Source organism: Nyctereutes procyonoides, unplaced genomic scaffold, assembly GCF_905146905.1.
Source record: "Nyctereutes procyonoides isolate TBG_1078 unplaced genomic scaffold, NYPRO_anot_genome, whole genome shotgun sequence".
NCBI classification, from domain to species: domain Eukaryota; kingdom Metazoa; phylum Chordata; class Mammalia; order Carnivora; family Canidae; genus Nyctereutes; species Nyctereutes procyonoides.
The window spans coordinates 35,238,212-35,254,275 of NW_026575052.1; the positions used below are offsets into that span (position 1 = coordinate 35,238,212).

The following is a 16,064-nucleotide window of genomic DNA, read 5'->3' on the forward strand; positions in this document are numbered from 1 at the left end:
ATAAAACAATTCCCCAGGCTTTTACAAGAAATGAATGAATTGTCATAAATAGATCTCAGATGCCTGAAATTCACCTCCATGGTTTTTTATCTGCCAGAAAAAATAAGACATAGATTTATAAATCATCACTTTTTTTTTCATTTCTTTGACTCGAGTATATTCAGAAAAAAAATCTACATGGAACTTTTTCTTTTCTGCAAAAGATCTTGGTAAAACCTCTTCGTTAGTTAGCTTTACATGTATATTTATGTAAAAGTGTTTTCTTAGGGAACCACCATCATGGAATAGCTGGAAATCATGTTAACAGGATACTGATAAACTGAGGATACAATGCCTGGAAATGGTAGACACTTCAGATAAGAGAACAAAGACTGACTAGTTGCACTAGTTCCTGAGAAGAGACATAAAGTGCTAGCTCATATTTATCTAGAATATTTCCATTCCTTTCCACATTACCCATTTTATAATATAAAATATGAATTTGTAGGAAGAAAAACATTTAAAACATGTCTGCTTTGATCTGTCCACAGAAACTTGGCAGGCCAGAAAAAAGTGGCATGAAATATTCAATGTGCTGAATGGTAAAAATATGCAGCCAAGAATACTTTATTCAGCAAGGCTGTCATTCAGAATAGAAGGAGAGAGGAAGAGTTCCTCAGACAAACAAAAACTAACGGGGTTTGTAGCCCTGCAAGATATATTGAGTAGGGGAAAATAAGAACAAAAGCAACAAACTCTAGAAAGGAACAGAAAATATCACCAGAAACACCAACCTTACAGGTGACACAATAGTACTGATTCTTATCAATTACTCTGAATGTAAATGGGCTAAATGCTCTAATCAAAAGTACAAAGTATCAGAATGGATAAAAAACCAAGACCTATCTATACACTGTCTACAAGAGACTCATTTTAGAACAATGGACAGATTGGCTAAAATGGCTTTGAATGACACACTGGACCAGACAGATTTAACAGATATAATCAGAACATTTCATTCTAAAGTAGCAGAATATACATTCTTCTCAAGTGCACATGGAACATTTTTCCAGAAAATATCACTTGGTGGGTCAAAAATCAGCCTTCAACAAGTACAAAAAAACTGAAGTCATACCATGCATATGTCCAGACCACAGCACTATGAAACTTGAAGTCAACTATAAGAAAAAAATTGGAAAAGGATGCCTGGGTGGCTCAGCAGTTGAGCATCTACCTTTGGCTCAGGGCATGATCCCGGTTCCAGGATCAAGTTCCACATCGGGCTCCCTGTGAGGAGCCTGCTTCTCCCTCTGTCTGTATCTCTGCCTCTCTGTGTCTCTCATGAATACATAAATAAAATATTAAAAGAAAAAGAAAAAAAATTGGAAAGACCACAAATACATGCAGGTTAAAGCATATCCTACTAAAGAATGAATAGATTTAACCAGAAAATTAAAGAAGTGATTTTAAACAAATATATGGAAGCAAACACAAATGAAAATGATGCATGCAAAGGCAGTCCTGAGAGGGAAGTATGCTGCAATACAGGCCTACTTCAAAGGAGGAAGAAAAGTCTCAAATACACAAGCTAACCTTACACCTGAAGGAGCTAGAAGAAGGATGGCAAATAAAGCCTAAAGTCAGCAGAAGAAGGGAAATAATGAAGAATAGAGCTGAAATAAAAAATATAAAAACAGAAAAAAACAGATCAATGAAACTAAGAGCTAGTTCTTGAAAGAATTAATATAATTTATAAACCCCTAGCCAGACTTAACAAAGAGAAAAGAGAAAGGACGCAAATAAAATCAGAAACAAAAGAGGAGAGATCACAACCAACACCATAGAAATACAAATAATTCTAGGATAATATTATGAAAAATTATATGCCAAGAAATTGGGCAATCTGGAAGAAATGGCCAAAATCCTAGAAACATACACACACCAAAGCTGAAACAGAAAGAAACAGAAAATTTGAACACACCCATAACCAGCAAAGAAATTGAATCAGTAATCAAAAATCTCCAAAAACTTAAAACAAGGGCTATATGGCTTTCCGGACACTGGAAATGTCTTTCCAGATGTTAAATGTCTTCTAGACATTTAAAGAAGAATACCTATTATTCTTAAATGTCCCCCTACCCCCAAAAAATGGAAGAAAAATTTCCAAACTCATTCTACAAAGCCAGCATTACCTTGATTCCAAAACAAGATAAAGACTTCACTAAAAAAGAAAATGCTAGGGCAATATCCCTGATGAACATGGGTGCAAAAATCCTCAACATGATACTAGCAAATCAAATCTAATGATACATTAAAAGAATTATTCACCACAATCAATTGGGACCTATTCCTGGGCTGCAGGATTGGTCCAGTATTTGCAAATCATTCAACATAATATACCACATTAATAAAAGAAAGGGTAAGAACCATATCCTCTCAATTGATACAGAAGAAGCATTTGACAAAGTACAGCATCCACTCTTCATAAAAACCAACAAAGTAGAGATAGAGGAAACATACCTCGACATTATAAAGGCCACATACATCCACAACTAATATCCTCCTCAATGGAGAAAAACTTAGAGCTTTTCCCCTTACAATCATCAGGGACAAGATAGGGATGTCCACCCTCACCATTGCTATTTAACATACTTGAAGTCTTAGCCTCAGCAATCAGACAGTAAAAACAAATAAAAGGCATCCAAACTAGGTAGGAAGAAGTCACACTTTCACTCTTTACAGACGAGATGATACTCTGTAAAAACCTAAAAGACTCCACCAAAAATTTGCAAGAACTAACACATGAATTTGGCAAAGTCACAGGATACAAAATCAACATACGGAAATATGTCACAATTCTATACACCAATAATGAAGCAGCAGAAAAAGAAACAAAGGAATCAATCCCATTTACAGTTGTACCAAAAACCATAAGATACCTGGGAATAAACCTAACCAAAGAGGCAGAAGATCTATACTCTGAAAACTACAGAACACTTATGAAAGAAATTGAAGAGGACACAAAGAAATGGAAAAACAGTCTATGCTTGAGGGTTGGAAGAACAAATACTGTTAAAATATTTATACTACTCAAAGCAAACTAGACATGTAATGCAATCCCCATCAAAATACCACCAGTATTGTTCACAGAGCAAGAACAAACAATCCTAAAATCCCTATGGAACTACAAAGACCCTGAATAGCCAAAGTAATCCTGAAAAAGAAGAGTGAAGCTGGGGACATCATGATTCTAAACTTCAAGCTATATTACAAAGCTGTAGTTATCAAGATAGTATAGTACTGGCACAAAAACATATAGATCAATGAAACAGAATAGAAAACCCAGAAATGGACCCATAACTATATGATCAATTAATCTCTGATAAAGCAGGAAAGAATAGCCAATGGGAAAAAGTTTCTTCAACAAATGGTGATGGGAAAACTGGACAGCCACAGGCAGAAGAATGAAACAGAAACAGTTTCTTATATCATACACAAAAATAAATTTAAAATGGATGAAAGACCTAAATGTGAGACAGAAAACCATCAAAATCCCAGAGGAGAACACAGGTAGCAACCTCTTTAACCTTGGCATAGCAACTTCTTACTAGACACACTGCCAGAAGAAAGGGAAACAAAAGCAAAAACGAACTATCAGGACTTCATCAAGATGAAAAGTTTCTGTAGAGCAAAGGAAACAACAAAACTAAAAGGCAGCCTATAGAATGAGAGAAGATATTTGCAAATAACTTTTGATAAAGGTTTAGTATCCAAAATCTATAAAGAACTTATCAAACTCAACCCTCACAACCCAAATTATCCACTAAGAAATGGGCAGAAGACATAAATAGATACTTTTCCAAAAAAGACATCCAGATGGGTAACAGGTCCATGAAAAGATGCTGAACGTCACTCATCATCAGGGAAATACAAATCAAAACCTCTATGAGATACCACCTGACACCTGTCAGAATGGCTAAAATTAACAACACAGGAAACAACAGATGTTGGTGAGGATGCAGAGAAAGAGGAACCCTCTTGCACTGTTCTTGGGAATACAAACTGGTGCAGCTGCTCTAGAAAACAGTATGGAGGTTCCTCAAAAAGTTAAAAATAAAACTACCCTACAACTCAGCAACTGCACTGCTAAGTACTTATCCCAGGTATACAAAAATACAGCTTTGAAGGGGTACATGCACCCTGATGTTTAATAGACCATTGTCAACATTAGCCAGACTATGAAAAGAGCCTAAATATCTATTGACTGACAAATGGATAAGGAAGATATAGTGCGTGTATGCATGTATATACAAAATGGAATATTACTCAGGCATCACAAAGAATGAAAATTTGCCATTTGCAATGACATGAATGGAGCAAGAGGGTATTATGCTAAGTGAAATAAGTCACTTAGAGAAAGATAAATACCATATGATTTGTGGAATTTAAGAAACAAAACATCTGAACATATGGGAAGGAAAACACAGAGGGAGGGAAGCAAACCACAAGAGACTTTTAATGACAGAGAACTAACTGAGGGTTGATGGAGGGAGGGAGGTGGGAGATAGGCTAAGTGGGTGATGGGTATTAAGGGGGGTGCCTGTTATGATGAGCACTGGGTATTACATGTAAGTGATGAATCACTAAATTCTACTCCTGAAATCAGTATTATAATATATATTAACTACCTAGAATTTAAATAAGAATTTGAAAAGAAAAAAAAATTCTGCTTGACTCATCAATATTTCCAATATACCACTTAATAGGATAAAGGGAATAGGTCTATTCTAGTAGACATGGCTGAATGAATTCTGTAAAAGTTTATATGAGCTTTATTCACTGATACTAAGAAAGCAATGAGGTTGAAAAGCAGAAAGAAAAAAGATTAATAAAAAAAAAGTGAGAACGGGTTAAGGAAACTCTGTGACATTATTAAGAGTAATAACATCTACATTATAGGGATCCCGAAGGGAGAAGAGAGAGAGAAATGGGGTTATAAAACTTATCTAAAGAAAAAAAATAGCTGAAAATTTCTCTGATATCCTGGTCTAGAGAGTACAGGGAGTCCCTAACAAGATGAGCTCATAACTACACCAAGACACATTAACAGTAAAAATGACAGAAAGTAATGATAAAGAGAATTTTAAAACCATTATGAGAAGTGTGCCTGGGTGGCCCAGTTAGTTTAGCATTCAACTCTTGGTTTCTGCTTAGATCATGATCTCATGGGTCATGAGATCACACCTCCCATTAGGCTCTATTCTCAGTAAGGGGTGTGCTTGAATTCTCTCCTCTGCCCCTCCCCCCATCATGTGGATGCACTCTCACAAATATATCTTAAAAAAAAAAAAAGAGCAGTAAGAGAAAATAGTTACATACAATGGAAACCCCATAAAGCTACTTTTTAGCAGAGACTTTGCAAGCCAGAAGGGAGTAGCATGATATATTCAAAGTGCTGAAGGAAAAAAAATATACAACCAAGAATCCTCTTGGTTAGAGCGGAACTGTCAAATCAATATGTTGTACACCTGAAACTAATAGAACATTGTAGTTCACCTATACTTAATTTAAAAAAGTATGGTTTTGGCAAAGAATTAGGACAAGAGAAACAAATAAGGACCTCAGAAACAGGCTCACATACATGGAAATATAAATTATGACAGACTTGTGTACATCAGTGGGGAAATGATGAATTATTTTCAATAAATCATGAGTGAAAAAGATTAAATGGGAAGAAATCCCAAGGTAATTGGATCCCTACCTACAATATAGCAAAACAAACAATAAAACCCTCACAAAATTCAAAAAACAACAACACAAGTCTATTCCAAATATCTTTAAACTATTTGAAAAATACCAGGAGGATATCTTTTTGATATTGGGGAAAGAGAAGAATTTCATAAGGCAGGTAATACAGACCAGAAAGATGGTGAAACAAATGCAAAGCCATGATTTATTAAAAGATACCGTAAAGACAAAAAACAAACCACAACTGGGAGATGGTAGCTACTATTTATACAACTAAGAGAAAAAGAAGTCACCAGAAAATATTTTAAAACTCTCAAAGATTAATAAGAAAAATATAATCAACAGGAAAATGAACAAATTTATATAGGGATTTCACAGATGAAGAAACTCAATTGTCAATATGCATATAAAGCTGTGTTTATTCCCCATTAGTGATTAGGAGATTGAAATTAAAAACTCAATGAGATACCATGTTATACCTATCAGACTGGAAAAATCTAAAGGCCTGAAAATATCAAATGTGACAGACAAAGGTGATGATAAATCAATATGTTCAGGAAACTGGTTTGGTTTAGGTAATAAAGTTAAAAACGTACCTTTCTTATGACCTAGTAGTTTTCTATTGGCATTTATTCTAGAGGAATTTTATCTTATTTATTTATTTATTTATTTAAAAAAATTTTTTTAAGATTTATTTACTTATCTATGATAGAGAGAGAGAGAGGCAGAGACACAGGCAGAGAGAGAAGCAGGCTCCATGCAGGGAGCCCGACGCAGGACTTGATCCCAGGACTCCAGGATCACACCCTGGGCCAAAGGCAGGTGCTAAACCACTGAGCCACCCAGGGATCCCCAATTCTAGAGGAATTTTAAACATGAAAAGAATGTTGATAGGAGCACTGTTTGTATTAACAAAAAACGGAATAACTCTATTATTCATCAACAGGAGAATGGATTAACTGTGCCATAGTCATATAATGTACTATAGTATAGCAGTAAAAATAAATGAATATTGCCCATGCTTACTGAAATGGATGGATCCAAGAAACATAATGCTGAGCGACCAAGCAAATGCAGAGGAATATATATCCTGTTAGCACTACAGAAATTCAAGAACAAGCAAGATAAATAATACTGATTAAATATACTTATATACTTGTATACTTGTACAGAGAGATGATAATGCAAAATTCAGGGCAACAGGATGGGAACAAAGAAGGACAGAAGGTGATTCAGGAATACCGATACATGAGAAGTCTGGTTAATGACTAAAATCCCATGTAGGGTTTTTCAGGCCTGACCTTAGGCAGTCACAGATGCTTTATCTGGCTGACCTCAAAGAGCAAACTACCCTGAGGTCTCCCTGGCCTGTGATGCTCCTTCACATATTACATACCCAGGCCTAGCACCTGCATTCCTAGGTTCTTTATCTGAAGCCTTGGTCAAAGGACTTCTTCAGGTGCCTTTTTACTGTGGCCTCTTTAAAGAGGCAGAACAAGGAACCTTTTCCACCCACTCTGAATTTGTAATTAGTACTCAGGGCTATTCTGCTCATAGGTGTTTGTCATCCTGCCCACCTTTCCTCTCCATGCTCCCACCCTGCCCTGACCCTTGGGGCTCATAAAACTGCCAGTGCCTTTTGTTTGGGGATCCCTCAACAGTGAAATGACACCCACATCTGCGCTGATCCCCTAACCCTGGACTAGTGCACTGTTCCTAAAGGGAAAATGCAATGGGATTGAGGGGCATCAGCATTTCCTCCAGTTTTAGACTTCTGTTTATAGCACTGCACCAAGCGATCAAAGGCTTAACTCTTTCAATTCTGAGGCTCAGCTTTTGTTTAGCTCAGCACTCTTGACAGTAATATATTTCTTTCTTTCTGTTTTTTTTTTGAAAGTAATGTATTTCTTAAGTTAGGCTGTGTAATAAAGCTACTTTGAACCTCCTCCGTAAAACTTATAACAACTTAAGTTCCGTGGAATCATTTGGGGTGGACAAATATGAAATCACAAAGAAGCAAGTGTCTAAATCACAGCTTTAGTATCTCGGGATACAAAAAGGTGAAAGAAATTGTGAGGTTATCAGAAAGCTGCATCATTCTTTTTAAAATCTGGGTGTACAGTAGAAGGAAACAATGGAATCTTTTAAAGCATATAATTCTTTTTATAAATTTTCTCTTTTTTGTTACAAAATCTTTCGAGTAAGCCTGATTTTCTTGCATTTCCTTTCATATTCTGTTTAAATGTATCTATACCAAATCCGTGGATGAGTTTCTATAGTTAATTACTATTTCATAAAATAATACACATTTATAAAATGTCTTTAAACTATTTTCTTTATTCAAACTACTGTATAAAGTTATATTTGTCCTTGAAATACTTTCTTCATACCTCATGGGTTTCATAAATCATCTTATTTTTTTGCCTCAACCACATAGTCTCCATTTCTGTCTCTTTTTGGTTTATGTCATTGCAGTACTGATTTTTTTTTAGGTCTTATGTAGAAGCCTCCCCCCATCCTGGCTTCCTGAAGATCAGAGTTCCCCATATCTGAAGCTTTCCAGACTCCATAATATCACAAGTGGTAAATGCTAAAACTGCACAGTAGTTCATGTTCTGGCCATGATTTTTATAAAAGAGAAATTATATATTATGTCCATATTGTATGACTATCTTTTTACAGTAACAAATTCTCAAAAGTGAAAAAAGGTATTAGAGATTGCTTTGTCCTTATTTTGATAATTCCCTATATCTGTATAGTACAATTAGTTATATTTAGGATGTGCTTTCACATTTGTTCATTTGATCCTTGCAACTATATTAATTAGGCTGCACATATATACATACTTTATATATGAGAGAACATAAACAGAACAATCGGTTCCTATGACACCTCTGAGGTCATTCAGCTAGTCAGACCTGAACTCAGAAATAGGATTCCTATTCCAGTACCTCTAAGACACTCTGTACACCTAGGCTCTGCTATTTTCTACTTGTCTTAAACTTGTGGGACAACTATAAAATATTAAAACTAGATAAACTTACCTGTAATAATGAAGTATTCAGAATCTTTATAAAGAACACTAGTGCTTTTGTCAAATCTGTCACTTTTGAGATGAATTTCATTATCTACATATTAAACATTATTGATCGCAAGGCAAAGTAAATTTAATCATGTGTTTCTCTCAAATTTTGTTCTTATTCTATACTTTCTATTTTCTTCATATACATATGGAAGCTTTTAGCAAGAAGATACTCAGCAAAATCTTCACTGAAAACTCACTGATGCAGAATTATGTTTCTACAAACATTTTAGTTAAAAAAAGAGACCCTGGACAAAGTTACCAGACTTTTTTTGCATTAGTTTCCTTACCTCCAAAAAGATGGAATGCTTTTCTGCAGCTTGGTAGGGGCCATTTTGCAGAGCTGGATTTCTGAAAGCTTTGTTTTATTTTCAAATATTCTTTAGGAAAGAATGTTTTTGTGGCATTGTTCAGTTCTAGAGTAAAGAAAACAGGAGATTTAAATGTTAATTTGAGTAAAAGGGCAAAACTATGAAAAATTACTATTGCAGTATTTCGATAATAAATTCAGACCTCTTTAAGTGAGAAGACAAAAGTGGAGTCAACTTTGTAATTTTAACTCAAGCAAACATAATTTCCCCCAAATTCACATTTGATGGGAACTTTGATGTACCTACACATAGAATATATATCTCCTGGTTTGTTCCTACATCATTTGCTATATCAGATACAGCCAAGAATGAGACACAGTCCCTGTCCTCAAGAAGACTAGAGATGAAAAGATGGAAACAAACAGGTAGACAAAGATGGGAAAAATGTGTTCTAGGTATAGCGACAGAACAACTTGAGTGCAATCATGGTTCAGGAGCGATGATGAAAAGGAAAAACTTTTTTGCACTTTTTCCTTCTTTTTTTTTTTAACCCTTCAAGCCCAGGAGAAATCTGCTAGTATTATAAGACTTTCACAGGTTAAAGCCTTTACCCAAGATTTCACCTCAAGCAGTGGTGTTCGCTTTGTATTTACTGAGGTTCTTTAATGACTTTGGAGCACTGAACAAATCATTTTAGTAACTGTTTCATCAGCCAAGAGTAAATAGTTCACTCTCTGCTAGAAGAATAATAAAGTTAGGAGGAGATTCAGTAAATTAAGCCCAGTTTAACCATCACATTTACTGAGGTTTTATACTATGGTAAAGACAAAACGTTAAGTACTTTATATTGTGATGATGCATACCATTATTATTTTGTATGTAAAGTCACATTTTAAGATTAAGAGGAAGGCTTCTGACAGGGGTATATTGCTGGATCCTCAAAAGGTTATCACAGCATCCATTCCTGGTTTCAAGAAACCATAATTCTGTGTTCTGTGTGAAAAGAAATCAGGTTTCATCTTCCCTGCCCACTACAGCACAGTCAGTACTATAGTCTGGTTTATAATTTTTAAAAACTGTCAAAGTCACACATATATGTGGTTTAAAAAATTCAACAGGGCAAAAACAAAACAAAACGAAACAATAATGATCTGTTCCACTTCTTATTTCTGTCTCCACTTCCAATCCCTAGGGACTGTTTAAGTGTTTCTGTTTTCAGTTTTTTTCTGGAGACTAACCTCCTTAAGTGAAAGTCAGTGGTTTTCAAGACTTGGTTTGCAAAGCACTAACAATATGTGAAATGATTTTGGGTGAGATTGCATAAAAGTGTTTAAACATGACAAAGTTATCTATTTAATGTGTATTAGATGAAATGTATAAACTAGATCAAACAAATTCACAAATAGATCGCTAAGGATGAGGCTAATGTAAGTAAGGAAACAAGTCTTGATACAAAGAAAATTCTTAAGAACAAAATAATTCAGGTGGTACATGGATACAGTAAAAATTGTAAAAATGGTACCACATGGGTGCTTCACATGGGCACAAAAGGAGTTTCACCAGGAGAGTTAAGGTCCCTTGCAAATGGCACTTTCTTGCCCCTCTTACACAGATGCTAAGTAAGCATTGCTTATGAAGCCCTAAAGATTTTAAGACAGTTTGTGGATTTTCACTGAGTATGAGAAAAGCTGCTCTAAATATGCTTACTTTGATATTTCTTTTTTATAATAAAAATTTTATTTCCACATTTTAAAGCCTAAGGATGACTGCACCAGAAAACATCATGGCATAGTCAGATACTCTTACTGACAAAAAGAACGAGTTTGGATTTCTGGCTCAATGACTATTCTGTACAAGGCAAACAAACAAACAAAAAAAATAAGAGTGGAGGCATGGATGGACACAAGAACAAAACCACTATTAGCCTAAGAGTGAACAGACCAGACTTACTGGTGGAGAATAAGAGGAAGTGTGAAATGCTCTTAATGGAAATAGGGATAATAGACCAAGACCATAATAGACTGTCACAGTAGATAAAAAGAGAAGTGTGATATTCTTTTGGATGAGCTGCATGTCCTGGATAAAGCCCAGCAGGACATGAGAATGTCAGACAGAACACAGAATAATTCTTCACTGTGTAGGACTGGCCCAAACACTCTAGGATATCTGTCATCACTGCCCCCACTGACTAGATGCCAGGATCATCCTCCAATTATTGAGACAGCCAAAATATCCTGGTGAAAAATCATAGGTCTTTTCCACGCTTAAAGTCCTAGATTAGCTTAAATGTCATTTCCTTATTTAGTTAGGGACTTCTATACACAAGGTAGAATTTAATTTTTTTTTCCCCAATGGAGTTCACCAGTTTATCTGCTCATCAGCACCTACTTCTGCTAAGTAAAGACACAAGAGTAGTGCATATGGCGGCAGGGGCATCAAAAGAGAGTCGGAGTTTGATGGGTGAAAATAGTGGAACAAGAGCAGGAGTCCTTCCAGCTGAGGTTTGGTGCATGTGAATGGGGACGAGGGATGGCGCTGAGTGATTTCACAGTTGGGGAATAGGTTATACTGATCCTGTGGCTCCCTTTGCAATACCTCAGACACTCCCACTGATGATATAACCATGGGTTAGGATCCCTGAACAACGGATAGAGGTCTGTAGTAGGATTGCCTACAGGAGGATCTTCCAGTCAATCCACAGTGGGGAAAGTGCCTGGCTTGGTTTGAAGGCTTCAGTCAGAAAGGCAATTCAAGAAAATATGATACCTTCCCTCACAATAAAACCATGATATCTTTGCCTGGGGTATTCCTCCTCTGTCACCTGGATGACTCCCACTCCACCTAATGCCTGTAAACCACAGCCTTTGCCTGTCCTTGGCCTGCTGATTTGAGGTGGCCTGTAGATACTGTTATGAAGCATACAGCACCTCACTGAATAGACCTAGCATTGGGGTGCTGCTGATGTGGGGACTCTGGGTCTGAAAGGATGTGGTGAGGTTGTCAGTCAATGAATGGGAAGGGTCTCACCTATTCAGACGTCTTATTCCTCAGACCTGCCTACACTGGTGTCCTTCCCATATTCAAAGATAAAAGCACTCTAATTAATTTAGGACACACTAGAACTTTTCCCAATCTCACAGGAAGCTTAGGGTCTGCCTTGTCCAAACTTATCCTTCTTTTTCCCAAAGTGACTTCACCATTTTACATTTTAACAAAAAACACACGAGTTCCAATTTCTCCGTATCCTTGTCAATATCTGTTACTGTCTTTGTGATTGTAGCCATCCTAGTGACTGTGAAGTGATATCAGAGTTTTGATTTGGAACTAATAACTAATGATGTTGAGCATTTTTAAATATGTGTATTGGCCATTTTTCATCTTCTCTGGAAAAGCGTCTATTCAAACTCTTTGCCCATTTTGAAACTGGGTTTTCTTTTTATTGTTGAGTTGTAAGAATTCCTTCTATATTCTAGATACTAAGTCCTTGTCACATATGTATTTTATAAATATTTTATTTCACTCTGTGATTATCTTTTCACTTTGTTGATAATATCCTTTGAAGCACACAAGTTTTCAACTTTGATAAAGTTTGATTTGTCTGTTTTTTCCCTTGGTTGTTTGTGTGATTTAGGTGTCACATTTAAGAAATTATTGCCTAATCCAATTTCAAAAATTTTTCACCTATGTTTTCATCTAAGAGTTTTATATCTTTAGCTCTTACATTTAGGTTTTTGTTTCATTTTAATTAGTGTGTGTGCATGTGTGTGTGTGTAAATAGTGTAAGGTAAGGTTCCAAAGTAACATTTCTTTGTGTGTGGGTATCCAAATGCTACAGGGTCTTGGTGTTCTTCCTGAGAATAGTGGTATATATTAGATTAAAAAACTAAGTGCTTCTCTATTTTCTGTATCCTTAGAGAACCACTTCCAGAGGCCTTAATTTAAAAACATCATTTTCATCAGTTAAATGGTGGTTTTGCTCGGGTGAGGATTGAGCCTCTCATACCACCCTTCCAGAAACCTCTTTACTATTTATTATCTTTAAATAATATTGACTTCCATCTAAGAGGATTTAGGTCTTTTCATACTATCTTCTTTCCTTTTAACCTCTCAAGATTTTGTGAATCATACTATCATTTTTAGTTTCTTTGTTGACTACCTTTATTCATATGCTTTTATTGGTTAGGATACTCTTGGTTGAAATTAACAGAAAATTTACTCAAATTCTATTAGTTAATTCATAAAATTAATATTTAATGGAACTAGAAATCCATAGGGTGGGCTTCAAAGCTGGCTGACTTAGCAGTTAAACAATGCCATTAAGACCCTACATTCTTTCCTTCCTCAGTTCTGCCATCCAAAATAAAGGCTTCATACTAAGCTGGTTCCCCACTTACTCATAAGACGGTTGTCAATAGCTACGCCTGTTAGACACTTTCTTGTTTATGTCCAATGGGAGAGAGAGGGCTTCTTCTCCATCTCATCTCTTAAGAGTAGTAAAGACAAACTTTCTTTTCATCTCATTGGTCAGAACTGGACCACATGCTGAATTGTGAACCAATCACTGGCAAAGGGGATAGGTTAACAAGGAGTCAAGGTGGGGGGGGTCTGCTACCCAGAAGCCACTTGGTCTATGTTGGGGGAGCTGAATAATACTCAGGCTAAAATCATTTTGATGAAGTATACTCTATGGAATAAATCTGGGGGAATCTCATTATCTCTATCCATTGAGATACTATAACAGAATGGTCACAACTAACCCCTTATTCATTGGCCAAATATCTTCAGTACCTTTAGGAAATGATAGCTTTCCCACTCTGATCTTTGATAGTAACTATCCCCTGGTTTGTCCACAATCAGAACAGTGACTGAGATGATTCATTCACTTAATAATAACTATCAGGGTTCAGTAAGATTAAGGGAATACTCTAAGACTGTAAACTAACTTCGCCAAAGTACTACCAAAAGCATATGAAAACAGAAAAGGAAAAAAAATCTCATTTACAATAGCAACAACAAAAATACACAGGCAGAAAGCTAGTAGGAATTGTGGAGAGATATTAAGAAGGAAATTTCAGAACTTTATTGAGTGGTGATATGCCATAATAACAATCACTCAATATTATATCAATGTCAATTAAAAATATGAACTAGCCCCACATAATTTATACTTTTAAGTTACTTTTGAATTATTAAACATACAACATAGAATAGTGTTCAGAGTAAACTAATAGGGGAGGTGCCTGGGTGGCTTAGTTGGTTAAGTGTCCAACTCTTGGTTTCTGCCCAAGTCATGATCTCAGTGTCCTGGGATCCAGTCTAGCACTGGGCTCCACTCAGCAGACTCCTGCCCCACCCCCTGCACCTGGGCATGTGCACACACACACACACACACACACACACACACACACACACTCTCTCTCTCTCTCTCTCTCTCAAATAAATAAATAAATATTTAAGAAAAAAAGAGTAAGTAATGCGGGAGCGTGCCTGGGTGGCTAAGCATCTGATTCTTGGTTTTGTCTTAGGTCATGATCTAAGGTCCTGAGATCAAGCCCCTGGAAGGGCTCCATGCTCAGTGTGAAGTCTGCTTGAGATTCTCTCTCTCTCCCTCTGACCCTCCCCTCACTTGCAGATGCACTCTCTTTCTCTCTCTCTAAAATGAATGAAGTCTTTTAAAAAAGAGTAAAGTAATGGTGTAGGGCAAGATAGAAATATGAATGGAAAAGAACAGCTTCCAAGAAACACACATATTTTTGTGATTATTACTTTTTAAAGAATGGCAATTCAATTAGGATAGGAAAAATGGCTCATTCAACAAATGCTGAACAGAAAATCTTTACATACTTCTTTAGTGGGTATGACCTTTTAATACCTAGCTTTGAAATTAGAAATAACAAAGAGCAAGGTTGCTACATAAGACTACATAAAAATATAAAATTCTGTACATTCATAAAACACAATAAACATAACTAAAGTACAAATGACAAACAGAAAAATGATTTACCACATGTGACAAAAGCTGACACTAATTTTTAAAAATCTTATTGTTAATAAACAAGAAAAAGATGAATAAACCATAAGAAAAATCAGCAAAGGTGAGGGCCAGGGATTTAAAAAGAAAACAAAAGAAAACAAAAAAGTTGCCCAGAGTTTAGAGAAAATAAGCCCTTGCATAATGCTGCTAACAGTAGTTTTGGAACACAATTTTGCAACATATATATAGCTGTAAAACATACAATGACTTTTTAACTACCAGTTCTGCTTCTGGAAATCCCTTGCAAAGAAATAGAGATTGTGCGATTATTTATTTCCATATATCAGCAAATAATAACAAATAACTAAACTAACTGTTCCATATAGTAGATAGCTTAAGTAGATCATGATATAATCACAAAATTTTTTAAGTAAAACTAAGCAGGTTAAAAACCTTATGTATAATATAATTACATTTCTTTTTCTGTAAGAAAGATAATTAAGTACACATATATAAAATATTCTGGAAGGATACTCATTCAAGGTGGTCTTTAAATGTTAGGACTATAGACGATCTTGAGTTTATAGTTTTATCTGGATGTTCTGATTTTTCTCTAATGAAATTGGATTACGTGTATAATTTAAAAAGTTATTTCTGTAAGAAAACTAGACCATAATGTTTTGGCTACTAGCAATGTCACTTTCCCTAATTTATACTCTGGTATTTCCTCAGCTTTTATCAGAGTATACCAGAAGACACAGTGTCAGGAAACCTGATACTGCATTTGCTCTGAGGATGTTTTTGAGGACACTGACTACTCCGTTTTTCAATATGCCCTAGAAGAGAAATCACATAAAAAATTCCATTTCAACTGCCAGAAAAATGGTTGCTTATTCTTAGGAAGTGGGGTGTTTCTTTTACTGAATCATGAGAATCATATAATTGTGTACTTTTATTTTTTCTTAGGTGT

The 16,064-nt window shown here is 35.7% G+C and overlaps 1 protein-coding gene across 1 annotated transcript in view; it reads right to left on the minus strand.

Moving 5' to 3' along the window:
- The window catches only part of RNF180 (ring finger protein 180), a 184,825-nt gene that overhangs the window by 29,779 nt on the left and 138,982 nt on the right, over positions 1–16,064 (minus strand). The window contains 1 exon segment of the mRNA XM_055332093.1: positions 9,100–9,225. Within this exon segment, the coding sequence (XP_055188068.1) occupies positions 9,100–9,225 (126 nt within the window).